This window comes from Eptesicus fuscus, chromosome 9 (assembly GCF_027574615.1).
Source record: "Eptesicus fuscus isolate TK198812 chromosome 9, DD_ASM_mEF_20220401, whole genome shotgun sequence".
NCBI lineage: Eukaryota > Metazoa > Chordata > Mammalia > Chiroptera > Vespertilionidae > Eptesicus > Eptesicus fuscus.
In genome coordinates this window covers 61,917,777-61,945,438 of record NC_072481.1, presented here as the reverse complement: position 1 = coordinate 61,945,438, position 27,662 = coordinate 61,917,777, and the positions used below count along the sequence as shown (strand labels likewise).

Sequence of the window (27,662 nt, the reverse complement as noted above, 5' to 3'; positions counted from 1 at the left end):
TGTAACTCACGTCACTTCCCTAAGCCCACCCAAATGTCCAACCCTTTATAATTCATCACTCCCCCGGAGTTCGCTCTCTGGCCCCACTGCTGCGTCAGGAGGAGGCTGGGAGCCAAACCCGGGTTTGAATAAAGACTCTTTGCTTTTGCATCGGAGAAAAGGCTCCCTAGTGGTTGATTATTGGGGACCCTGAACTCTGGGCATAACATTTGGGGGCTCGCCCGGGGCTCCCCAATACCTACAAGGGACCCGATCCGAAGAGTCTGACTGCTGACTGACCGCGGTAAGTGTCTGTATTGTCTGTTCTGCGCGAGCTCGCTTCTGAAGCCAAATCTGAATTGCCCAAAAACGGTCTAAGTGGACGCACAGGTGGACCTTGGGTTGGAGGGTCAGAGGACGCTCTGATTCTCCGTCTGGAGGGGCGTAAAAACCCCCGTCTGGAGGGGAGTGGCTTCCCCTCAAAACTCAGGGACGAAGCGGGTCGCTCCCGCTAGTTGGCACAGGGCCATCGTCCAGCTTTTCAGTGTCTTTGTCTGTTTGGTTTTTGTGTCTTTCTGTGGACTTCTGTGGACTTACTGGACGGACATTATGGGATAGACTCAGTCCACTCCAAGTGAGTGGAAAGGGGAGCTTAATTCCTCCCCCCCCCCCCCCCCCCCAAGGCCATAGAGCTTCCTCAGGCAAATTAATCAGGTGACTGTTTAAACTCTGGTAAATATCTAGTAGGAGTCAAAAACTCAGACTGTTTAGTATATAAATATAAATGTGAAAATATTTGTTATCTCTTTCTGCTGTTTAATTTATTTAAAGATAGGGCGGACCTGCTATGGCGGAATATAAAGGTCTTTAGCAGCTGCTGAGACACCTTTTCTTAAGAGTCCTTTATTCTCCGTCAGAGAGGGAATAAGCCCACTTAGATGATAAAAATTCCTCTGTTTGTATAAATGAAGGTTTCAGTTTGCTCTGATTTGTGAATTTACTGTATTAAATTGAATTTTAAAGTTCTAAGGTTGATTTAAAAGTATCCATTTATAACATTTCAAAGAACAAAAGAACTTTTATTTACAGCTTCCTTATCTCTTTTGGTGCTGGGAGACTCCCCTTACAGCTTCACAGGGCGGAGAGATGTACAGGCCCTGCCCCTGCCTGTGACATCATAGTCCAACGTGGAACTAAGGCTGAAGTTACTATTAACTCTTTATAGACTCCGTTAACCATTTGTTTAACTTACTGTTTTCAGTTATTAGGATCCTCATAGAGGACATAACCTGGACTTTCCCTTCCTCTCTCATCCTGATCCTAATAGCATCTATAACTGGATTAAAAATATTTTCTTTCAGGAGGCCATCCAGGCTTTCAGCTCACAAGAAATCTCCCCCTGCGAGAGGAGAGAGGGACCCCCCAGAAGGGGCTGGAGGCTCTCCCTCTCAACAGGTGTTTGTTTTGTGTTTTGTCATGTTGGTATCAGGACTGTTTGTTTTGTCTTTTTGTCTTATATTTTCGATCATAATTGGGCCCTATATGTATATATTATTTATTGAGTTTTGATTTGTCAAGGTTTTGTCAGTTTGTTATCAGTTTGTTAAAATCCTCTTAGAGGACATTGAGTGGTTCTTCCCTTCCAGTTTAACCTTTGACTGTGTGATTGAATTACGGAGCTTTTATCAAGGTTTTGCCTCTCCTGAAACAACGCTCCATGTGTAACCTGTCCCTTCCCGAGCCGGACTGCAGGATGATTTTTCCTTCAACACACTGGTCCCGCCCACTGGCCTATGGCAGAAGCCAGAAAAAGCGACGATAAGAAAGGGAGGCCCCCATCAGGGGACTTAGAAGCAGTGTTCCTGTTATCTGCTTAGATCCCAAGAATATAAGAATACTTATTTACTGAAATGATATAAGGACAGATGTTTGTTTGATATTTTGTTGTCTGCCTGGTTATAATTATTTGTTCATATATAGAAGAAAAAAACAACAACAACACATTTAATTTGTTTAAGGCTGAGTGCTCTGACAGGTAGCAATCCCCCCGAGTGGCCACTGGGATTCTTTTTTCCCAGGGGTGTTTTCTCTCTGTCAGAGGGGGAATCGGCCTGCCTAACAACATTTCTGTCTATATTTATTAATGTGAAGATATAAAGTTATAACAATTGTAATCCAAAGAGACTTAAAGCAGAGACCACATTCTAAAATTAACTATAAGAAGAAAGCTGGAGCTGGCAAAGTCACCAAGTCTGCCCAGCAAGCTCAAAACTTAAATGAATCTTATTTCTGACACCTGCCACCACCCAGTCTTAATCAGTGGTGGAGGAACAGTATCAGAACTGTTTGTCTCAATTGGTCATTAAGTTTGATGTGATTAATGTACATTGTAAAACCTTTCAAAGAAAAGGAAAATATTTTGTAAGCCACTTGGTCCTTGTGTGTGTGTAGCAACTCTGAAGTTATAATTTTAAAATCAGTAATTTTTAATAGAAACACACTCAAGCAGAGTGGCTTTTCAGAAAGGTCAGGGAGTCTGATTACAGTGTAGGGGTCACCGGTTCCCCCACGCCACTTTCGTTAGTAGGAGGCAAGCGCTTTTCCCAGTGGGAACAGAGAGTGGACTGCCAGATGAAAACGCCTCGGTGGGACCCGCGCTGCGCTCCCTGCCTCTGCCCACCAGTGTCTATCCCCTCCAGGGGTTGTTTTAAGTGGCTAGAGGCAGCAACGAGGAGGGAAATTCCCTTGTGACCCCCTCCGCCCCAATAAGACCCAAGAACCCTCGGCGACTCCTTGGACACTTTTCACCGTGTTCTATAGAGGGCTTAAAGGCGGCAGCTAGAAATTCCCCTTTCCAGGCTTATCAGAATCTGAGATTATTATCTATAAAAAAATATGACAGTTTGAAATTCAAGCGGCTGAGCCTGCTCCCTTCTCCCTCTGCCTTTTCTAAATATTTTAAAGTAATAAAAGATTTGAGGCATAGTTATACATTTTTGAAAGACATAGAAAAAGGTTTAAAGACTAATTTAAAATTGTAAAATTTATAAAAATTTATATATATAATAAAAAAAAAGAACAGAGAAATATTAGAAAGAAGAAAAAGCCAGCAGCAAATAGGAAGGAATTAGTATACCTATTATAAGAAGCAGAGGCACAGGAAGAGAAAATGTCCTGGCAGGTTAGCTAGAGAAGCAGAAAGGGGAGACTCAGACTCCAAGGGTCTTTAACTTAGAGGAAAAGGACTGACAGGACCGGGGTTCCTTTCCATTAAGCCTCCAGAGTAACCTTACAAGTGGGGGGGCAAACCTGTTAGTTTCCTGGTGGACACTGGAACAGCCTATTCAGTCTTGACAGAGCCGGTGGGACTCATAACCTCTAAGAAGACAGCAGTCCAGGAAGCCACCGGACAAATTGCCTGTTTTCCTTAGACATCAAAAAGGACTATGGACCTCGGAAAGAACACGGTAACTCATTCATTTCTGGTCATGCCAGAATGCCCGTACCCCCTATGTAGATGTGACCTCCTACAGAAACTATTTGGACTGCCATCATATCCTTTGCGGGGGATGAAGCGGGAATTATTAGGGGCAGTTGGATACTACAACCTATGAATACTGGGGCTCATAGGGATTGCTAAACCTCTAGACTCAAGTACTGGGGGAACGCAGCCACTGAACTAGTCCGAAGTAGAACAATGGGCCTTTGAGGAGCTAAAGAAAGCTCTCATCTCAGCACCTGCCCTAGCCTTGCCAGACGTCACGAAGCCCTTCCACCTCCATGTGAGTGAGGTAAGGGGCATTGCCAAAGGGGTTCTCACTCAGACTCTAGGTCCCTGGAAGAGACCTGTAGCCTATCTGTCTAAGAGACTAGACCCTGTGGCAGCAGGGTGGCCAGCATGCCTCTGGGCAGTGGACACCACAGCATCGCTGGTAAAGGAGGCAGATAAGCAGACTCTGGGCCAGGAACTAGCCCTGACAACATCCCATGGTGTGGAGGCCCTCCTTTGAGGTGCTCCAGAGAGATAGATGTCAAACACCAGGATCACCCAGTGCCAAGCTCTTCTCCTGGACCAGCCCTGCGTCTGGTTCCATAAGACACTGGCCATCAACCCTGCCAGCCTGCTTCCAGATGATGACCCAGAGGAACCCATTCATGACTGCACGGAGGTAACAGACGCAGTACAAACGGCTCGCCCAGACCTGACAGATGCCCCGCTATCATCACCAGACAAGGTACTGTTCACAGTTGGGAGCAGTTATGTTCAGGATGGCATCTGATGTGCAGGGGCAGCAGTAGTCACCCTGGACCGCACCATTTAGGCGCAGTCCCTAAATAGGGGAACCAAGGCACAAAAAGTCGAGCTTTTGGCCTTAATCCAGGCCCTCCGATGGGAACACAGTGCCATCCACCAGAAAAAAAGATTACCAACTGCAGTGAAGAAAGACATTAAAAATAAGAAGAAATTTTAGCCACATTAAAGGTCATCTGGCTCCCAAGGGCAGTTGCAATAGTGCACTGCAAAGGACATCAGAAAGGGAAGACAATTGAAGCCAGAGGAAATAGAGCCGCAGACCAAACTGCCAAGGAAGCCGCCCAAAAACCAGTGGGACTTTACAAGTTTTAGTAACCCTGCCGTACCTGGACCTATGCAGACCCCCTCCTACACCAAACAAGAGGAGGAATTGGCAGAACAGAAGCAAGCCATTAAAGAACCGGATGGTTGGTGTACCCTACCAGATGACAGACTGTTGGTCCCAGAGGCTATAGGTTGGACATTAGTTACCCAGTTATACCAGGCTACCCACTTGGCGTCACCAAGACTTCTGAACTTCTGCAAGGCAGGTACTCTTAGATAAAATAATTAAAAGCATAGTCACTAGAAGTACAGTTTATGCACAGATAAATACTAAGCAAGGTAAGAAGGTCCCCCTAGAAATTCAGGCCCCAGGGAAATTCCCCAAGAGAGCATTAGGAGGTAGATTTCACAGAAATTAAGCCACCAGCATCAGAGTACAAGTACCTGCTAGCTCTCATAGATACCTTCTCGGGTTGGGTTAAAGCATACCCCACTAGGACAGAAACTACCTCTATAGTTGCTAGATTATACCTAGATTCGGGCTGCCAGTAGTCATAGGATCAGATAACAGCCCCGCCTTTGTAGCCAAGATATCTCAAAATATAGCTCAAGCCTTAGGACAGCCATGCGCGAGACTAAAAAAAAGAATTTAACTGAATTTACCCTAGAAACCGGTGAAAACTGGACCAACCTCCTACCCTTCACCCTCTTATGGGCCAGGTCTACCCCCTACCGGTAGGGGTTTCCCCCTTTTAAAGATCATATATGATAGACCTCCCCCTGCCGCTTCCTTTCCAGGGTCAGGAAGAAACTGAAAGCTGGAATTCATAACCATTCCCTTACTCAAGTCCTTACAGGCTCTGCAGTATACCCAGAAAGCCACCCATAAGCTTGTTCGTGATGCTCTGCCAGTGCCCACTGCGGACCCTGTACATCCCTTCCAGCCCAAGAACTCGGTATGGGTAAAGAAGGTCACTGCCCAAGGACTCACCCCAACCTGGGAGGGATGCTACACTGTTATCCTGAGCACGCCCACGGCTGTTGAAGTAGATGGCGTCCAGACCTGGCTACACCACTCCCAGCTCCTGCACCAGGAAACGGCCTGGATCCTGGCAACCAGCGGCCTCACCCGTGAGATCCCTAGCCTGGGCTCCACGCAGGCCAGGAGGAATCTCGACACCTGCAGGAGAGGAACTGGAATTCGCTGTGGACAGTACTGTTGGGGACTGTAGTACTAAAAGCCTTGGCCAGAAGTAAAAGACAAAGTAGAAATGCAAACCGTCTCATGATTGAGCCGGGTGTCCCAAGACAAGGGGGGAATGAAAGGGCAGAGCAGGACAGCACAAAATGTACTGTACCCTCCATCCTGTGTAACTATGTATCAGACTCCTTTTTCTTAGAAAACCGCGAGAATGTAACAATTGCATGAACCTGCCAATAGGAATGTAGAGAAGTAAATTCAGTCCAAATTAGGCAATCTCTGTAACCCACGTCACTTCCCTAAGCCCACCCAAATGTCCAACCCTTTATAATTCATCACTCCCCCGGAGTTCGCTCTCTGGCCCCACTGCTGCGTCAGGAGGAGGCTGGGAGCCAAACCCGGGTTTGAATAAAGACTCTTTGCTTTTGCATCGGAGAAAAGGCTCCCTAGTGGTTGATTATTGGGGACCCTGAACTTTGGGCATAACAAAAACAGTATGGCCTGATGAAAGAATAGTATAGTCATGAATTTCAGAAATCATAGCTTAAAAAGAAGCATACTTACCAAGTAAAATATAATAAAGAAATTAGTAATTATGTACGGGTACTATATACATCCTTGGTTAATTCCTCTGCGATGTTTCTATAATGTCAAATAATGGAAGATCAGTTACATTAAATCTTCAATAATCCATACTAATGAAAAGAGCAGACAAAATCATTTTTAGTTTTAAATTAACCCCCTATATTTTTCCAATAGTAGATTCATTTGTTTTACTCAAATCAATAAAAAAATATTTGATTGGTATTATCTTTTTTAATATTTATTTTTATTTATTTCAGAGAGAAAGGGAGAAGGAGAGAGAGATAGAAACATCCGTGATGAGAATCATTGATCGGCTGCCTCCTGCACACACCCTAATGGGAACTGAGCCTACAACCTGGGCATGTGGCCTCACTGGGAATCGAACCATGACCTCCTGGTTCATAGGTTGATCCTCAATCACTGAGCCACACCAGCCAGGCAATTTGTAATATCTTAATAAGCATTAGCTAGCAGTACAGAAAGAATCATTTTGTGTTTGGGGCACACTTCTGAACACAACTTATGGTCTTAAAGTCAACAACAATGCCAATGCAATCATAGTAACAACAATGTTTTATTGTGTCTTACAAAGCACTATAAGGAGTAGAAAGGAAGGAAATCAAACTACTTAAACTACTGACCCGCATGCACAGCTGATCAAGGTCTGACCACCTTCCTAGGTGGTCGGTAATGAGCAGTCATCATCTTGTAAAGTCACCTGACTCTGAAATGGAAAATTCCACAAGCCTGCCCTTTTCACACGAGCCCACTTTGTCCCCACCTTATAAAAGCAGCCAAGCAGAGCCAGCCTCCAAGTCACTTCAGAGGACCTTCCTTCACTCTGTGCTGCCTACACGAGCTCAAGCATAAGCTTAATAAAATCTGTCTGGAAATTTCTCTTGGGGTTTCCTCTAAATTTCTATCTTCTTGGGAGGAATCTAAGAACCCCAACACCAGTAACACTGCCTTGTAAACAGTGCTAAATTTTATGCTCAAACACAGTCTAGCCTCAGCGTAGATTTTCTGGTTCAGTCATTTCTGTACCTTTTATTTTGAGGCTTGTGTTTATTTTTAAAGGTAATATGGCTTATTAGTATGTACATTGCAGGGGTGAGAGTGGAACTGAAGAGTGATCAATAAATAAAGGAAGGTTAAAGGGGAAATAGAAGGTTCTGTTTCTGGCTTGGGAAAATGAGCACCCTCTCCCCGCTCCTCCACCCCTACCCTCACCCCCACGCACATACTCTGGGGTTAAAAAACAAAAATGTCTGTGATGGTCAGTTTTAATGTCAACTTGGCTAGGGTATAGTCTCCAGTTATTCAATCAAACACTAACCTAGGTTTTGATGTGAAGGTATTATGTAGATGTGATTAAAGTTCATAATCAGTTCACTTCAAGTAAAGATTATCCTAGATAATCTGGGTGGGTCCCCAAAGAAACTCAGCTGTAGACTGCAGCTTCAGCCTGCGCCCCAGAGCGCCAGCTTGCCCTTCCCGACAGCCTGCTCTGTGAGTTCTGGACTTGCCTAGCCAGACCCCACAATCAGTAACTCAATTCTTTGCATGTATCTGTTATTATATCCCAGTGATACTGTTTCTCTGTTGTAAGCCTGACTGATACATGCCTTGGAGAGTAATGAGTTGACCATCAACGGAAAGATTATTATGAAGAGATAAGTAAATAAAGTAAATTTTAGAAAAGTAGCCAATATGGCATGTGGTTAAGAACACAGACTCTAGAGTCAAAATGCCTCGGTTCAAATCCCCACTTTACCGTTTACTAACCATGTAGCTTTGGACAAGTGACTTAACCTCTCCGTGCTTAAATTTTTTCTTGTGTTAAAAAACAACAAAGTTTCTATCTCAAAGGGTTATGAAGTTAAATGAGGAATTATATATGTAGCACTGACAACAGTGCCTAGCACACAGGAAAAGCTAAGTAACATTCTAAAATGACGATGGGTAGGTGGACAGATCTAAGAGCCCTTTGGATTCTAGAACAGTTTCAAATGCACAATTTTTAAATATATATATGTATATATTTGTTATTGATTTTTTACAGAGAGGAAGGGAGAGGGATAGAGTTAGAAACATAGATGAGAGAAAAACATCAATCAGCTGCCTCCTGCATGCCCCCTACTGGGGATCAAGCCCACAACCAAGGTACATGCCCTTGACCAGAATCAAATCCAGGACCCTACAGTAGGTGGGCCGATGCTCTATCCACAAAGCCAAACCAGTAAGGGCTCAAATGCACAATTTTTAAAAGAAAATTATCATCTTCATGTTAGAGGAGCAATGTAACATAGTGATTATGAGTAGAGGGCCTAGAATCAGACAGACTAAGCTGTGTAACTTTGTTTAACTTTTCTAATTCTTAGTTTTCTTACTAGAAAAAATGATTATAATAATAATAATAATAGTATCTATTACATAGGGTTCCGGTGAGAAATAAATAAGCTGTTTTATGTAATTTTTAAAAATATATTTTTATTGATTTCAGAGAGGAAGGGCAATGAAGAGAGGGATAAAAAAACATCAATGATGAGAGAGAATCATTGATCAGCTGCCTCCTGCACACCCACTACTGGGATGGAGCCCACAACCTGGGCATGTGCCCTGACCAAGAATTGAACGGTGATCTCCTGGTTCATAGGTCCAACTCAACCACTTAGCCACACCAGCCAAGCCATTTTAGGTAATTTTTAAAGTTTTGATGTATAACTAAAATTTCTCCCTGAATCTTTTTATTCTGGGTGGTCCTGAGATTATGGATATAAATCACCTCCTATAATCTATAATTACTCCAGCAGATTAATTTTCTATTTCTAGTTGTCCATTGACTGGCAATTCAGACTTATTAAAAACATGTGCCCAATCTATATATAAACAGTGGCTAAGGATTTCCCTTAAAACATTTATTGATCATCATCTAGGTGCTAAGAGAAGCACACCATGTAATCTCACAGCTCAGCACTATCTCCATTTTGCAGATTAGGAAACAGTTTTAAAGTAACTGTATGAGCTTATATAAATATATTGTAACACCCATTACAATATATTATTTTCTGAATTGCAGTGTGATCCAGATACCAGGTTAATAATATTAAGTACCCAGGTCAGTAACTTCTGATCACCTAAGTAGCTAGGTTCTAAATTCTCAAAGGACAGTTAATTTATTTTAAAAAGGGGGAGGGGAGGGCCAATTCAATTCCTTTCTTAATTAGATAAAATTAATATTTGCTGTTAATAACAGCTATATTTCCACAGAGAGTAAGAATACATACCCATTTAAATATGCAGCTATGTATATTTTTAAATTCAAGTAAAGATACTTATTTTAAACTCAAGTATGTGCTAATCTGCAAGAGATTGGTAAATGACAACAGGACGGGGAACTGGGGCACGTAGTGGTACAGGTAGTACAGCTGAATGGTGTAGGCCTTGTCTGCCCACACTGCTCTAACAAAATGCTTAGAAACCACAGAAATGTATTTCTGACAGTTCTGAAGAGGTGGAAGTTCAAGATCACGGGGCTGGCAGATATGGTGCTGCTGAAAGCCCACTTCCTCACCCACAGTCCTCTTCTCAGTATAACCTCACACGGCGGAAGGGGCAAGGGAACTCTCAGGCCTCTTTTATAAGGACACTGATTCCCCTCCTGAAGGCAGAGCCCTCATGACTTCATCACCTCTCAGAGGTCCCACCTTCTAATATTATCACCTTGAGGGTTAGGATTTCAACATATGAATTTCAGGGAAACACAAACATTCAAACCACAGCAGGCCTTAAATGAGCAGAAATTTTCCAAGAGGTTGCAAAATAACAGTCTCCCTAATCCATTGTCTTCCTACCTGAAGCCTGAGACCAACCTCTCCCTCACGACGAAAAGAGATATAACTCTGACATATAAACGTCAAATAAACTCTGTGCTGAGCAGAGAGGGGAAGAGGCATCCTCTGATCAAGGAAATGGACTAACATACCAAACAGTCACTCTATTACACAGACAGCACCTGCCGACCGAGGAGGGAGGGAGGGGGTAAACTATTCTAAAATAGGGTTGAACTTTTTATCCATTTAACTATCCACAATTTTCGCTTCCACTATGATCTAGGAATTGTGCCAAATTCTAGGGATTAAAACCCTGAACGATGTAGATACTGTCTCTGCCCTTACAGATGACAACGTGTCGTGGGAGAAACAGCTGAGAAACCAATGTTGGTGTAAGCACTACAATTACAGATGTAAACATCTCCAAAATGGACTCAAAGCTAGTTTCTATTTCAGTAAGTTACAGTCAGAAATTCTATACTTATTCCTGTATAAACTACTGCTTTATTTTTAGCCAAGTATCCATCTCAGGCACCTGTGTACCATTGTAAATTTTACCATAAATATCTGTATGTATCTGTCCCCCAGCTTAAGAAACCGAGTCTTACTTTTATTTAAATTTATGGACAAGGGACGGTGCCTGGTACAAAGCAGGCATTCAATAAGTACTGATTGAAGATAATTAGATGACTGAATGACTAACAAAGAAAAGACTTTTATTTCTCTGTCATTCTATCAGTTGAACTATGGTTTATTTAGTAACCTCAAGACAACAGCCTAAAGAGGAATTCATATTCTTCCCCAATTCAATTATCTTTATGGCTCCTACTCATCTAGAGACCTGAGCAAGGATTGAATTGGAGGGGCTAAATTATCAATAGAACTGGCTCCTACAAAGAAGTGAAGTAATCCTGTATAATGAAAGGCTAATATGCAAATTGTCCCCCCTCATTCCCGGGAGTTTGACCGACCAGGAATTCAACCACCCGCTATGACATGCGCTGACCACCAGGGGTGGCATGGGATGAAGGAAGGCCCCAGCCAGCAGGCAGAAGGCCCCAATTGGCCCTGATCGCTGGCCAGGCCTGGGGACCCTACCCATGCACAAATTGTGTGCACCGGGCCTCTAGTATCTGTATAAACATGTTCTCTCAAGTTTGTGGCCCATATACCACAACGGTCTGCTGATGCTATATGATCAACTACTTAAAAATACTTTCCCACCCTAACCAGTTTGGCTCAGTGGATAAGAGCATCGCCCTGCAGACTGAAGGGTCCTGGGTTCGATTCCAATAAAGGGCACATGCCTCAGTTGCGAGTTCAATCCCCAGTGGGGGGCATGCAGGAGGCAGCCAATCAATGATTCTCTCTCATCACTGATGTTTCTACCTCTCCCTTCCTCTCTTTGAATACACACACACACACACACACACACACACACACACACACACACACACACTTTCCCTAGCCAGTATGGCTCAGTGGATAGAGTGTCAGCCCACAGACTGAAGGGACTGAAGGGTTGCTGGTTTGATTCTGGTCAAGGGCAAGACCTTGGCTGCAGGCTCAGAGCACATGAATGTGGGAGGCAACTAATCGATATGTCTCTCTCACATCGATGTTTCTCTCTCTGTCTCTCCCCCTCCCTTTCATCCTCTCTAAAAAAATGAGAAAAAAAATCCTTAGGTGAAGATTAAAACAAATTTTATAAAAATACTAATGTGGTATATAAATTAAATATTCATTTTGTTAATTAAGAGCCTAAAATAATGAGAGCTCAAGACAGTATCTTTAATTTTTTTGAGGACAAAGTTGAGATGGAGAAAACAGATTTGCCAAAGACTTAAAGGTTTAGATTCAACAATTGTTTTATAGGAAAAGAAAAGTTTCAAAAATCATTAAAAAGTGAACATATGAATAGTAGGCAATAAGGAATAAAACATTAAACCATGACCATAAAGCCTGCAACTTAATAGTAAGTCAGAGAAAGATATGACATCTATATTAGAAGGCAGTCCTGTTGTCAGATATGCTAGTGTATTATTCATCATTGTGAATGACCAATTAGTGAATATTTTTTAAAAATATATATATATATTTTATTGATTTTTTACAGAGAAGAAGGGAAAGGAATATAGAGTTAGAAACATTGATGGGAGAGAAACATTGATCAGCTGCCTCCTGCACACCCCCTACTGGGGATGTGCCCGCAACCAAGGTACATGACCTTGACCATAATTGAACCTGGGACCCTTCAGTCCGCAGGCTAATGCTCTATCCACTGAGCCAAACTGGTTAGGGCAGTGAATATTTCTTTTTATGAGTCCCAAGTTTGATTCAGAAAATCATTTGCATAGATACAGAGTATTACTGAATATAATTTACATTACAACCAAAAGTGAACAACCAAATTATTACTGCAGGAAACATTCTACACAATGCTTTCCACAAAATTCTCATTTACTAATCTAGATCTTCCAATAGACTGTGAGCTACATAAAAACAACTCTATAGCTCCCGTCCTCTGTAAATTAAAATAATAATAATTAAATGGGTGAAATATAACAGATTAAAATATAAAACTTTATGCTACACCTCCACATCAGGGAAAATAATTTATTGTTTACATGATAGTAATAAACCTCAATATTAGAAAAAGGGAAGGTATATTTATTAATAGTGGTGATTCTTTTGGTAGGTGTAAAAGCTGAAGGGGTAACAAAACCTATAAAAAGAGAAAAAAAACCTAAATTTGTCTTGCAATTGCTAAAAATACTATCTGCATTTATAAGCATAAATGTTTTACCTTTAACATAAATGATTGCAAATCAGTTAAATATATTTATTGTCTAAGCCTAGTTCATTAATGTTTTACTGTATTTCCTTTTACTTGCTCTATAGTTAGCTTTTATACATTTTGAGAACTAGCCCATGGTTCTAGTGTTTCAAATTTAGGTGAACAATCCCAGATTTTCTGTTTATACTACTTGATTTATATACTTCAGTGATGTAGCCCTAAACTTTTTAGATTGAAGAGTTTTTTTGTTTTGTTTTGTTTTGTATTTAGTTTATCCTCATACAATAGGCCTTCCTTTCTCTTACTCATATTAGTTACCCCTGATTTTAACTTTTTCTGGATCTGCTATAAACAAAACATCACAGCTACACATTGTATGCTAAGGGTTTCACATTAAGTAGAATGAATAAATCAGTCAGAGAAAGACAAATATCACATGATCTCACTTATATGCGGAATCTAATGAACAAAATAAAATGACGAATAAAATAGAACCAGAGGCATGGAAACATGGAACAGACTGATAAACTTTAGAGGGAAGAGGAGAGGAGGGGCAGGAAGGGATTAACCAAAGAACTTATATGCATATATGCATTGCCCATGGACATAGACAATAGGGTGGTGAAGAATAGGGGCAGGAACGGTTGAAGGGGGGCAATGGGAAAAAGGGAACATTTGTAATACTCCCAACAATAAGAATAAAAAAAAGAGTAGAATGTCCTATGTTTTATTTCCAGTGTATTCTCCTGATGACCAACATTCAGACAGTCCCTTTAGCTGTGGAACATGAGAGTACCTTCAAAGATCAACAGTTATTCATAAATTTCTTAAGTCAAAATTTAGAGACTATCATCCTTTAAGTATTAAAAAAAATTCCCTAATTAATTACCTTATATTTGCTCACCCTGAGGGTCATTTACCACTTCCCTACCCACATTATTTTGTGAGAACCTTCTATAATTTATTCCCAAATCTTACTCCTTTTAAAATGTGCATTCTTTCTTTTAATAAATACATTGGAATGATTGGATTATGAAGCTGAAAGAGTTCACAGCCTCATTATCAAACCCATCTTTCTTAATTTTATATTATAGCTTGGAGACATTAAACACTTGTCCAAAGTGAAGTAACAGAATGTATTAGGAAACAGAATTCAGATTTTCTTATTTGAAGTTCATGTTCTTCTTATTAAATTATATCTTAACTTTTAAAAAATATATTGTTATTGATTTCAGAGAGGAAAGGAGAAGGAGAGAGAGAGAGAAATATCGATGAGAGAGAATCATTGATTGCACCTCCCCCCCCCCTCTTACTGGGGATCAAGCCTGAAACCCAGGCATATGCCCTGACTAGGAATCGAACCATGACCTCCTGGTTCATAGGCTGATGCTCAACCACTGAGCCACTCCGGCTGGGCTATATCTTAACTTTTTAATATCTATTTTAAAAGACTCTTGGGGAAGAAAACTGATATTTACTTAACACAATATGTGTTTGTACTATATTTTACATGTTCTGTCCAATATTCCACGACTCTTCAATGTTCAAAAACTTACAGAATGCATACTTTAATTATGAAAGTAATATTATATCGGACTTTACATTAATTTGTGTCTTTAAAAGTTACACTGTTCTCATCAGTGATTTGGCTTTTACTCTTTTCAAAGCAAAAATGTTAAACTTTTAGTAGCTACAGTCCTTAACTTATAGAAGTTATATCAGATATTATAGTTATACTAGAGGCCCGGTGCACGAAATTCGTGCACAGGTGTGGTCCCTAGGCCTGGCCGGCGATTGAAGTGCAAGCATCTGGCATGGAAGGGCAGGTCCCAGCTGACCTCTGGGCCCTGGGCAGCACCTGGGCCCTCGGGCCACCACGCGCCCCCCTCTGCCCGAGTCACGACACCCGAGTCCCCACACGGAGATGCGGTGAACACGGCTGGACGCCGCAGGCCGGGGCGCAGCATGGGCCTCTGGGCCGCCCAGTGGCACTGCACGGGCAGCACGCTCTTTCCTGGTGGGCCTCACAGCCTGGCTCCTGCACGAACCCACAGGGAGCCCAACCAGCCCCTGCGGTCCCGGCAGTTGTGGCCGGGCTCACCCAGAAGATGCCGCGCAGGTGCAGGGTGGGCTCCTTGCGGGTGCCTGGCACCTGAGCACAGGAGCTTCCCAGGCGCGCAAGCCCTGGCATCCCGGGGGAGGGAAACAGGAGGAGTGAGAGCGAGCTTGGGTGGATACCCCGCATTCTCACCGCACCTCTGTCCCCGTCACCCCTACCCCAGGAAGCCGGTGAGAGGTCGTAGTGCGTCGCCAATGCCTGCCATGTTTCATGCCGCCCCCTGGTGGTCAGCTCACGTCATAGCAAGCAGTCGAACTCCCGGTCTCCTGGTCGAATGACTGCCCAAGGGGACAATTTGCATATTAGGCTTTTATTATTATTATATAGGATAGTTTCTAAACAGCTGGTCTTAAAACGGGGAGCAAAATGAGGATGAAATGTAGAAAAGATCCCTTGACCATCCAAGATCATCCCCAACTCCCATTGCTTGGAGAATAAAAGAATATCCACATATAAAACAACCAATCAGACATAATTTCTCAAAAATGCCATAGGCACCACCCCGAGTTCAATATGCCCCTCAAACCTGCTCTTTCCCTTGTATTCATTTCTGACTCCATTATAGGCATCTCAACCCATCCACCAAGACACAGAACCTAAAAACTTGGGAGTTATTTCTAATTCCTCCTTTTCCTCACTTCCCATATGCTATCAGTTAAGTGCATTCCTTCTTTTCAAATTTCCCACACTTCAGATCCTTCCCTGCATCCCCACCGCTCGCACCTTGACTCAGACCCTAAGAGCCCCTCATTTGAGTGAGGAAGTCTTCTAATTGGTCTTCCTGCCTCCACCCCACTTGCTCCAGGGTGACTCATCTTCACATTACCACCGAAGCAATCTCTCTAAAACCCAAATTGTATGTCTCTCCCTTATTTCAAAGTCTGTAATAGCTCCATAATGTCTATGGGATGAAATTCAAACTCTTTCCTTTAGATGGCCTCTGTCCATATCTACAGCCTCATCTTTTACTATACAGTCTCCCCTCTTCCCTACCACGAACCCTACCCTCTCTCATTCAGTCTAATGGACAGCTTGCTTCCTTTTCCCGAATATGCCATGCTGCTTCACTCCTCTGCATCTTTGCTCACTCTGTACCCCCTCTATAATCCTGGCTGTTGAACACTCACCATTATCAATGCTCACCTCAGGGTTCACCTCCTCTTCGAAGTCCCTTTTGAACCTCACCCTCCCTGCCCCAGTGTAAATGGCCATACTTTCAGTTGGTTCCCCACTGAATTTCTATGAAAGCACTGTAACAGCTGTGTGTGTGTGTGTGTGTGTGTGTGTGTGTGTGTATGTAAATTAATTTGCTGACATGTCTGTCTCCCCTTCTGGAATACAGGCACTCTGGAGAGGTACTGTGTCTTGTTTAACCTTTATTTTCACAGTCCTCCTTATAATCTGTCATATATTGAAAGCTCAATTCTCTAGAATGAATGAATGAACAAAGAAAAGAACTATATAGGATTCTCTTGAAGGAATATTTTTAAAAATTAAAATACTGAAAATTATATGACACAGTCCTGGGTATATTTACCTCCCATGAATTCCACATTTTTCTATTTAACATAATTTCATTAGAAACTTAAGATTTATTTCCTGAGGAAATCTGGTCACATGTGTGAACTGACATTATTATCACTGAGGTATGTAGATAATTTTATAAATTATACTAATTGTTTTATTTTATCCATTTAATGGAATATCAAAATGATTCATGGTCAACTCCTGACTATGACAGGATCTGAACAGCTCTCCTGGCTTACCTAGGATCTTTCATGTGCTGCTTCTGCCCCTCAGCCATGGCCTCCTTGTCTCCTAAGCTGGCTTCCCCACCTCTAATTAGCCTGCTGCTGGCAAGAAAGAACAACAATCTGTCCACATCTAAGTGGAGGAGGGCACTGACCAGGAGAGTGGGAAAAATGGTTCCTGAACATGAGGTAATTTGATAAAGTCGATAAGCTGCACAAAATGAATCGCAGAATCACAAAACTGGATGAGATCATATGTATTTATCATCCAAATAGTGTTACTGTTTGTTTTGACTTTTTAAATTCTTTTTCCTATTTTTTAGCCCAAGGAAGACTATTCCTAAGTACTTCTGCTAATCCAGTGAATTGCAAGAAATATCTTCTACTGACTTTGAAAACACATGTATTACTTGAGTATTTAGGGATGCAGAATGAAGCCAGGGCACCAGACCCGCCCTACTCCTCGCCCTGCTATCACGGATAGCGTGGCTCAACTCCCGCTTCTTCAGAGCTCAGGCTCTTAGGCTTTGAAATGGAAGGATTACACAGGCTGATCTCTAAAATCACTTATATTTCTAAAACTTTATGCTTTTATGTACCCACGGAAGTTTAAATAAGTACAATTCAAACGTTGAAAGGTATATATTTTCAAGAGTATATTTTAAAGACAAACACAGAAGAGTTAGATATATATGGGAACGTTGTTCTGTTATTAAGTTTTAAGATGTATCAATAACATTTCTTTGTCCACTACAGTAGGACAGCAGCATCATGTGCCTGATAACATTGCTCCAAATAAAAATTACAAACTGACCAACCCATTTGTTACATTTCAAATAATTGTCCCAGTGAGACATCGTTTGATATTTTATCACTTCACAAGCTTTATTCCAACTGCCATAATGACCTTCAGTTTCCATTAATAAACTTACATAAAAAGCTGTAACAGTTAAAGCTTAGGAAAGAATTATTCATTGGAACAATTTAAATATATTTAGATAAACATTTAAAGTTTCCATTCTGTTTCCTGTAAATATTCCAAGACTATCCAAAACTATGAGTTTCAAATTATTACTGTCCAGAGGGAGAACTGTTTGATAACTTAATAAAAGAAATACAGTACTTCCCCCTATCCATGGGGGATACATTCAAGGCCCCCAGTGGATGTCCGAAACTGTGGATTGTGCTGAACCCTATGTATACAATTTTTTCCCTATATGTATGTACTTATGATAAAGTAGATATAGTAAGTGCTTAACAATAGCAATAATGAAATAAAAAAATACAACAATATACTATAATAAAAGTTATGTGAATGTGGTCTCTCTCTCAAAATATCTTACTATACTATATTTACCCTTCTTCTTGGGATGATGGGAGATGATACAATGCCTATGTGATGAGATGAATGACAGGCATTGTGACGTACTTTAGGCCACTATAAGGATTACTTGAACATAAGCACTGTGATATAATGACAGTCAATCTAATAACCAAGAGGGCTACTAAGTGACTAACAGCAGGTAGTGAGTACACTGAACAAAAGGGATGGTTCATGTTCTGGGCAGAATGGAGTGGGATGGTGCAGAATTCTATCATGCTACTCAAAATGGCACAAATGTAAAACATATAAATTTTTTTTCTGGAATTTTCCATGTAATATTTTTGGCATACGACTAACCACAGGTAACTGAAACCTCAAAAAGCAAAACCGTGGATAAAGTAGGACCACTGTATATAGGTCATACAAGAGATTACTATCATTATGAAAAATATAAGCAGTATACAGGCCAGTACTTGCTAATAAAAATCACTGATATGATTCAATTACCAAGTACACTTTTTGTTATGCAATTAGCACATGATTTAGCTTAAATTAATACAGCTTTAAATTAAGAGGGGGAAAATGACAATACATCAGGCACAAGTAATTCTTTACACTTTCCATATTCTTAATACTTTTTATTATAGTACAGTTAGTTATTACATTTGTGCAATAAAAAAGATAATGAAAGTTCTACCTCTACATTTGCTTCTTAAAATCTTCATATCACCTTGGTTGTAGAGGACATTTTATGAATTGGACCCCAAAGGCAAGATAAGTAAAGGCAAAAATAAATGAATGGGGCTATAGCAAATTAAAAAGTTTCTGCATAGCAAAAGAAACTGAAAACAAAACAAAAAAGCTAGCAACCCGATGGGAGATGATATTTGCAAACAACAGCTCTGACAAGGGGTTAATATACAAAATATATAAAGAACTCATACAACTCAACACTAAACAAACAAACAATTCAATTTACAAAGTGAGCTGAGGACCCGAACAGACACCTCTCCCAAGACATACAAATTGCTAATAGATATATGGAAAGATGCTCAACTGCACTAGCTATTTTATGGAAATGCAAACCATAACTAAAATGAGATACCACCTCACACTTGTCAAAATGGCTATTATCAACAATACAGGTAATAACAGTGTTGGAGAGGTTGTGGACAAAAAGGAAGCTTCATTCACTGCTGGTGGGAATGTAAACTGGTACAGCCCACTATGGAAAACAGTATGGAAGTTCCTAAAAAAATTAAGAATAGAGTTGCCATATGACCCAGCAATCTCTCTTCTGAGTATCTACCCGAAAAACTCTAAAACATTTATTTGAAAGATATATGCACCCCTATGTTCATTGCAGCATTATTCACAGTAGCCAAGACATGGAGACAACCTCCTTTGATAGGTGATTGGATAAAGAAGATGTGGCACATATATAATATGGAATACTACTCAGCCATCAGAAAAGATTAAATACTGCCATGTGCCACAACATGGATGGACCTTGAGAATATCATGCTAAGTGAAATAAGTCAGTTAAAGCTAAGATCCATAAGACTTCACTCATATGTGGGATATAGAACTGAAACTCATAGACACAGACAACAGTATGGTGGTTACCAGAGGGAACGGAGTGAAGAGGTAGTAACGGGTAAAGGGGACCAAATATATGGTGAAGGAAGATGAAAGTGTGTTCATTGCTAATTTGTATGATAGTACATCCAACTTTCTAGAGCTCCTGAAAATTAACACAAAGCCTTATTGGTGAAACATACACCATACAATCCAATATCAATATTCATATTAAACAAAATGAACAACTAAATCTTTCCAAATCAATTTTGCTTTACTAATACAGGGAAGAAAACAAAAAAGAAAAAACAACTTTGTCCTTCATGCTCAATTACAAAATTAGCCTAAAATGTTACAAACACAGAAACATTAAAAGATACTGTTTACACAACTGGAATAAATCATCAGGCATTCCCTCAAATGCTGAGATGTAATTTACTCAAGGTGATTTGACAAATACCATTAGTTATGCGGTCATTCTGAATTATAAAATCTGAGATGAATCTGACAAAGGCAAATAAATATTTTTTTACACAGCAATCCTGCTATGGTAGTATATATTGAGGGGGACCAAAGTTTTGCCACCCCAAAATGTACCTTTTGGGATATAAGTTTTTAGCTGGTTTTTAAGAAACAAACGACTCAGAAAGAACATCTGACCCTCTCCCTTTACCTGCCTACAGGAATTCAGACAGAAAAATGTGCTCAATGGAAAAAGAGCATCACCTTAGCATCATAGTATGAACTAAAAGTGTCAAAAGAAATGTAGCAAAGCCTGTTTGTTAGACTTCTCTCTGTGAACCACCGTTCCTGGGTGGCCCAACAAGAATTTGTTCAGCACGTGTTTGCTCTTTTCATCTACCTGTAAATTGTCTACCTTTTCTTTGGAATCCCAGACTCCTGGCCTCGTCTCCTTTGTCCAAAGGGCTGTATAAACCTCAACTGCCCAGTGTGTCTTCAGGTTTCCTATCCTGTGCTACCTCCAAATGTATATCAGTATGAATCCTGGAGATTTTCTCCTGTTGAGCTGCCTCATGTTAACTTATTAGCCCAGTTAGAAGAACTTAGAAGGTGGGAGAAGAACCATTTTTTTTTTTTCGCCTTCACTATATATCCTTATAGCCATACAGACTTTACATTTTCATAACTCTTTCCTGCTTGGTGTGAAGTGTGGCCTGCCTGCACTTTGAGTGCTCAGACGAAATCCACCATATTCTGGAAGCTCTTCCAACTCCGAGTGACCTTTAAGTTTTACATGGCAGTAGCAGATTCCTGAATGTCCTAAGAAAAGGCAAGCCTGCATTGCTTTTTTTTTTTTTTTTTGTCTAGTGGATAAAGTTGCTGTTTGGTATTATCATACTTTCCATTCCTAATCTGAAGAGGGAGGATCTCTACAACGTGGTTTCCCACTCAGGATGAACGTCACCTGCGGAGAGCAAGACCAGCAGCCCCTCACCTCGTGGAAAGGTTGGGTTGCAACGGTGATGGGGGGAAAAGAGCCAATTCCGCCCACAGCACTACCTGTGGCTCCCAGAGAAGGGGGTGTGGGGAGAAAAGCGAAGGTTGGGGTGGTACAAGGGCCTTCTTTGTCCGAACCCTATTTGGGGAAGTGTTTCAGAATGTGTGAATCCCCTCGCTCTAGTGAGAAGGGGGCATCGCGGGGACCTCACCTCTCCTCTCCCTCCTCCCTCCAGCCGGCCCAACGCGCTCAGCCCTCCCGCCGGCCCGGGGGGGGAGGGAGGAGGAGGAAGGCAGCTGGTCCCCAGGGTCCCCTCAAGCAGCTCCCGATCGCTGCTGCAAGGCCTGGACCATGCCCGCGGCCTCGGGGCACCGACCCGGAGGAGCGCCCGATGCCCTCCCAGCCGCCCAGGGGGTCCCCAGCCCCGGCCCCGGACTCACCGCTCTCCACCTCGCTGCCTTTCTTGGCGGTCGCCGCGTTCCCCATGCCTGGGGCGAGGGGAAGAAGGGGTCCGGGAGGGGAATGGGGGCTGGGGCCGCCCCGCCGCTCCACAGGCAGAGGCGACTCCCACTTCTGCACGGGTCAGAGCGGCGAGCGCTCCCGGCGCTGGTGCCTGAGTACCGGCGGGAAGACGGCGCCGGTTCCGAGCGCGGGGACCCAGCGAACTCCTCGGCCCCGGCGAGCGGGAGCGGCAGCGGCGGCGGCGGCGGCGGCGGCCCGGCTGCCACGAGCAGACACTCCCCCTGCCCCGCCCCGCCCTCCCTGCGCGCCTCCGGGCAGCCGCGCGCCCCGGCGGTCCCGGCCCGTCTCCTTTCCGCGGACGGGCGCGCGCCCCGGATGTGACGCACCCGCCCGGGACGCGGAGGCCCGGCCGAGGGGGGTCGATCCGGCGGGCGGAGGTGCTCCCGGGTGGCCGGGACTGGCTGGCTGGCGGCCCGCCGAAGCCGGATGTCGTCGTCCGGGCTGGTGTCCGGATGCGCCGGGCGTCTCCCGCGCCCTGGAGCGGGGCCTGGGAAGCCGCGCAGGGGCTTTGTGTCCCGCGTCGCCGAGGCCTCTCACTCTCAGGCCGCCTTCTGCCCGCAGAGCCTGCCGGAGAGAGCCGCACCGTCGGGTAGGAGATGCTTGCGAGGGGACTTCCCTGGTCCTCGCCTCTGGGTCCCGAGGACTGATCGGCTTCAGCCGCGGAAGCAGCCCGGTTCCGCACCACGATCGTGGTTGGGCGCCTCTTGCCTCGCAGGCTCCGAGTCCTTGGGCACCAGCACAAGCCCTTTGGTGTTTCCAGCGCCGTTTCCACCCGCCGGTTTCGCGGATCGCGGCCACGGGTTTTGTCAGACACCCCAGGCGGAGGGAGATCGAGGAGAACGTGACAGTTTCTGCAGAATGCCTCTTGAGGTGCGGCGCTGTCTGGAGCAACTTTCTGTGTAGATGTCAAAATAAACGCATTTCCAAGTGTAGCTGCGTTTTTATTAATAGACATCTTAGAGCACTTACATTGGCGAGTAGCTGTACTTAACGGGCGATGTATGTGGCACTGTAGTGCTTTTTTGTTGCATGTGTCTTTGAACTTGGCCCTGTGGGCGTTTATTCCATACTTAGTATAGAAAGACTGCCTTCCCGAGGGGCAGAGACCACCTACATTATTTTGTGTTCTCAAGGCAGTCGATGTTTAATGGATGCCTGTTGATTTGAAAGTAAGCCGGGAAAATTTCTCAGAATTTTTTAAAAAAATATTTTTCATTATTGACAGAAACGCAGTGGTAACTATACAAGTTTGTCAGTACTAGTAAGCTCTTCCTGCTATTTCTTATTACCGAGTCTGTTCAATCAATTTAGCAGACAGATCACATATGCTGTATTTGAAGTACTATACAAATGGTAACTCCCTGTATCCTCAAGAGCCCTGTAAGATGTGTTGCTTTACTATCATTATTTCCCTTGTGAGCAAACTGAGGCACAGAGAAGTTGAGCAACTTAGCCTAGGTTACATAGCTATTTGGTGGGAGCAGGATTTGAACCTAGGTAGTTGGGCTCCAAAGTCTGACCTTTGATTCATTGTATTGATCAGGAATCTATTGATGCTGTGGTAAATGGCTTTCTCTCCACTGGAAATCCCACTGGCTTGAAAAGATACATGCACCATGACTTTACTACTTGGGGAAATTCATTACATCTTTTCTAGGTTTCCATTAACCCAAGTAACATAAAAATAATAGAACAAAGGATTTACACAGGATGCTGTAAGGTTTTTGTCAGCATGCAACAATGTTGCAACAGTATCACATCCTTTGGATCACATTTAGTTTTGTGTTGTGGATGTGACATTTTTCCCTACATGCATTAGGCCATGCATATACCCAAAAGACAACTTTTTGACATACTTTATTCTGGAGAGTATCTTTCTGGACTCCTGTAATTCTCATACTGCCCTTATTGGGGTGAGTTTTAAAATGTATGCCTTTATAGAAACCAGATTTAATAATAAAAGAGTGAGCAATGTATAATTTGTCCCTTTACTTAACATAATTTTGAATTCTAGACCTCTAATAAGAAGGCCATCTGTTTAGTAAATCATTAATTTGCAAAGGAGACAGTTGACAGTGACTACAGAGTTAGATACATCATAACTACATCCCAGAAAATTAATAAGCAAAAAAATCAGCTTTACAAAATGTCTCCCTTTCTCATTTAACATTATCATTCATTTAAAAAGCAAATTGTTAATAAAAAAATGATCAACAATTGGAAATATCATTTTTCCTTATACTATTATTTGTTTCCTATATTAGCTTGCACTAATCAAATAAAATTATACTTGAACAGTATAGTTTCATATACAGTTTTTATTTAACATTCACAATAATTTAATTGTAATTATATACAAATTGCATTTTCTTTATTAGAAAAGAGTGCTCTGAGAATTCATTGTTTATGTAGCATCTAAAATACTACGTTTCAATAATTTTTTTTTCTTTTTACATTCTAGAAGAGGCAGAAATTTCATTAACTGTCTAGTTCTTGAATGATTGGAGACCTGAGCTAGTTTGGGGCAATGATATTCTTTGCCATGAATGACTTGGCTATAACCTAGACAAGTATATCTCATTTCCCTAGGAAAGCAGATACAGTAAGAAGAGAGTCATACAAAGGAAAGACTTTGAGTCCCCTTTCATATAATATTTTATCTAAGAACATTCAGCACTATGTGGCAGGGGAAATTGTACCAGTGGTAGTTGCTTTGGAAATAAGTACTTTATATTTTCTAGTACTTTATAAAAGCATTTTCACATGCCATTTTTAAAATGTGATCTCCACAGTAACCCTACATAAGCAAAACATATTAGTCCCATTTTACAAATGAGTAAAACAAAAGTTTAAAGAAGTAAAGTAATGAGGCCAAGATCATTCAAATGGTGAGTGGCAGAAGCATTATATTATACTAGAGGCCTGGTGCACGAAATTTGTGCAGGCGGGGGGTGTGTTCCTCAGCCCGGCCTGCACCCTCTCTAATCTGGGACCCCTCGGGGGATGTCCGACTGCCGGCAGTCGGGCATCCCTCTCGCAATCCGGGACCACTGGCTCCTAACTGCTCACCTGCCTGCCTGCCTGATCGCCCCTAACTGCCTCTGCCTGCCAGCCTGATTGCCCCTAACCACTCTACCTGCCTGCCTGATCGCCCCTAACTGCCTCTGCCTCGGCCCCCCACCACCATGGCTTTGTCCGGAAGGATGTCCAGAAGACGTCTGGTCTATCCGGTCTAATTAGCATATTACCCTTTTATTAGTATAGATGCCATTACTGTGTGAAACAAATGTAATCCCAATCCTCACGCAGGTAGACTTTATATCCCCATTTTGCAGATAAGAAAACCAAGGCTTGCCCTAACCAGTTTGGCTCAGTGGATAGAGCGTCGGACTGCAGACTGAAGGGTCCCAGGTTCGATTCTGGTCAAGGGCATGTACCTTGGTTGCGGGCATATCCCCAGTAGGGGGAGTGCAGGAGGCAGCTGATTGATGTTTCTCTCTCATCAATGTTTCTAACTCTCTATCCCTCTCCCTTCCTCTCTGTAAAAAAAATCAATAAAGTATATTTTTAAAAAAGAAAGAAAACCAAAGCTTAGGAGCAAAGAACCTTGGTCTTCTCCCTAGACTCACCTCTTAGGAGCAAGAATGTAGAAAAAAAGTAGTAAATTGTTATTCTTATTTTTTTTTGTAGTTTTTACTTATATTATCAACTTGATTCCAAGACCTTTTAAAGTAAAGCATCCTCAAAAGCCCTCTGTATATCAGCAATACTTGTTTTTCCTATACAATTACCAGGACAGAGAAGCCACAATTGATCCTTATTGAAAAAGATGATCAAGTTATTTTGTTTTTATGTTGTATTTACATCAAATAAGTGCAAGTGAGAATTTATTTAACCATCATAAGATTATATGATTATTTTGAATGATAACTAGTAACCCACATAGTCTAATATGTCATTATTGTCCAGCATTATATATCCTAGACCAAATGATACCACATTCAAAAATAGGCAAAGGGCAAAAAAATTCTTCCAAAACGAAGAAGCAATTTTATAGTTAATAAATGATAAATATGATTGCTAATTGTTCAAATCATTCTAGTACAATACAAAGTTTTCTTGTGGGGCATAATTCTAATCCCTTTGTTCAGTAACAAATTTATTATCTGAAGTTCGGTGTTCATATTTTTGGGTATTCCATTGTGGATAAGGAGACTAAAATAGTTGAGAGTGGTTAAGTGACCTGCTCAAAATCAACAAAATTGAGCTTGTACCAGAGTGGAATTGTGGCTTATCTCTTGCATATGGACTTGAAAACATTAATAAAAAATATAAAACATGGGCAATGAACAAAACCAACAACTTTTTTTCCTTTCCTAATATGTAATATACTCTATGAGAAAAGGTGTATGTCTGTTTGGATATTCTGATTTTATTAGTGTATTTTATCAAAACTATGGCTGAATTTTTGCTATTTCAGTCTTGTATTGTATATTCTTTGACAGTATCTGTAAATAAAAAATACCCAAATTTACAAAACCTTTCTTTCTTTATGAAACCACCAAACTGATGGGCAAGAGCTTTCATGAAATCTCTGCTTTTATAATTGAGGCCCATCTCTGACCAAGGTGAATCTGGCTCACTAAATTAAAATTACATCCATATTATCTATATATATATAAAAGGCTAACATGCTAAGTGTCTGACTGTCCGAATGGGCACTGACCACCAGGGGCAGACACTCATTGCAGGAACTGCCGTAATGCACACAGAGAAATGGCACTGTGGACCTGGTGCCCACAAACCAACACTTGGCTTCCCCCAAGTGAGACACAGGCCCTGCCACCACCCCAGAGTGACAGCCCACCAAATCACAGCCAAAGCTGCTGAGCCCCATGACGCAAAATGTGGCCCACAGCCCAGCCCAGCCCGGAAATGGTGGCTGTAGGCACCCAGTAACGATGTCACGTACCAATGCCCAGCATCCTCTCCCTAACGACTAGCCTCCTTGTAGTTTTTTCAGCCCAGAAACCACGACTTTCTTTATAGCCAGGTGCAAACATTTCACACTTTAACCAAATGTCTGTGAAGGTTTACCCATGCCTCATCTCACATGATCCTCACAGAAGTCCTGGAGTAGGTAGATAGGAGACTCTGTGAATCCTATTTTCTTTTAATTACTGGAAAACAGAGATTTAGAAAGCTTAGAAATTTGACCCAGCTGAAAAGAATTAAGAAATGGTGGAACTTGAAAATGACTTCAGGTTTTCTCACTGCGCAGAATATAGTCAAACACTGCTGTGGTTAAATATTGTTCTCCCTGTGTGATCTACAATAACAATCTGCTTTGTGTTGATATTTACTGCTATGTTGCTGACAATTACCTGAAAGAGAAGTTGAGGTGCTTCACTGGGCTGGAAAAAGTTTAGCTAAATCAGAAAGCAGGCCTAGTTAAGCAAGTTTATTCTATATGTTAAAAGGCTAAGTTGACGTGCGCATATGTGATGCTCATAAAACTCTTGCTGTTACCAATCACACGCTTGTGTTTCGATCTGTCATTGTTGATTGTGAATTTGGTTGACACTTCTATTATAGAGAGAGGGCAAATAGTGATATTAAAATATTTTTTCTAATTAATTTCCTTTCACTGTGCACGAATCCGTGCACTGGGCCACCAGTTGATAATGACAAACCATAGTGGTGTGTGGTGAAGCTGAAATGGTTTGAGCTTTGTGGTCAGAAATAGTGGGGTTTATGTTATGGTATTGCCACTATCTGCGACCTTCACATAAATTACATAATTTTCTTTTGCCCTAATTTCCCAAAATGTGAAGTTATATGCATTAAATTAAATCATCTATGAAAAGTACCCAGGATAACTTGTTGTAAAATAGGTACTAAATAAATGTAACCCTGTATTCCACCCTCCCCCCCC

General features: G+C 42.0%; 1 protein-coding gene and 1 long non-coding RNA gene across 3 annotated transcripts in view; one reads left to right on the top strand and one right to left on the bottom strand.

The window, feature by feature from the left end:
* PRKACB (protein kinase cAMP-activated catalytic subunit beta) overlaps positions 1-21,701 on the bottom strand; it is a 127,666-nt gene extending 105,965 nt beyond the window's left edge. Inside the window, exon 1 of the mRNA XM_054721197.1 lies at positions 21,646-21,701. Coding sequence (XP_054577172.1) covers positions 21,646-21,691 — 46 coding nt within the window. The 5' untranslated portion in view covers positions 21,692-21,701. The remainder of the gene's footprint in view (positions 1-21,645) is intronic.
* On the top strand, positions 245-6,204 carry LOC129150284 (uncharacterized). Of its 2 annotated transcripts, none has more exons than XR_008557029.1 (3): positions 245-283; positions 1,341-1,434; positions 5,357-6,204. It is a non-coding gene; the product is annotated as an uncharacterized LOC129150284 (long non-coding RNA). The 2 variants fall into 2 exon arrangements; XR_008557030.1 differs by lacking the exon at positions 5,357-6,204 and adding an exon at positions 1,626-1,928.
* Positions 21,702-27,662: the final 5,961 nt, after the last annotated feature.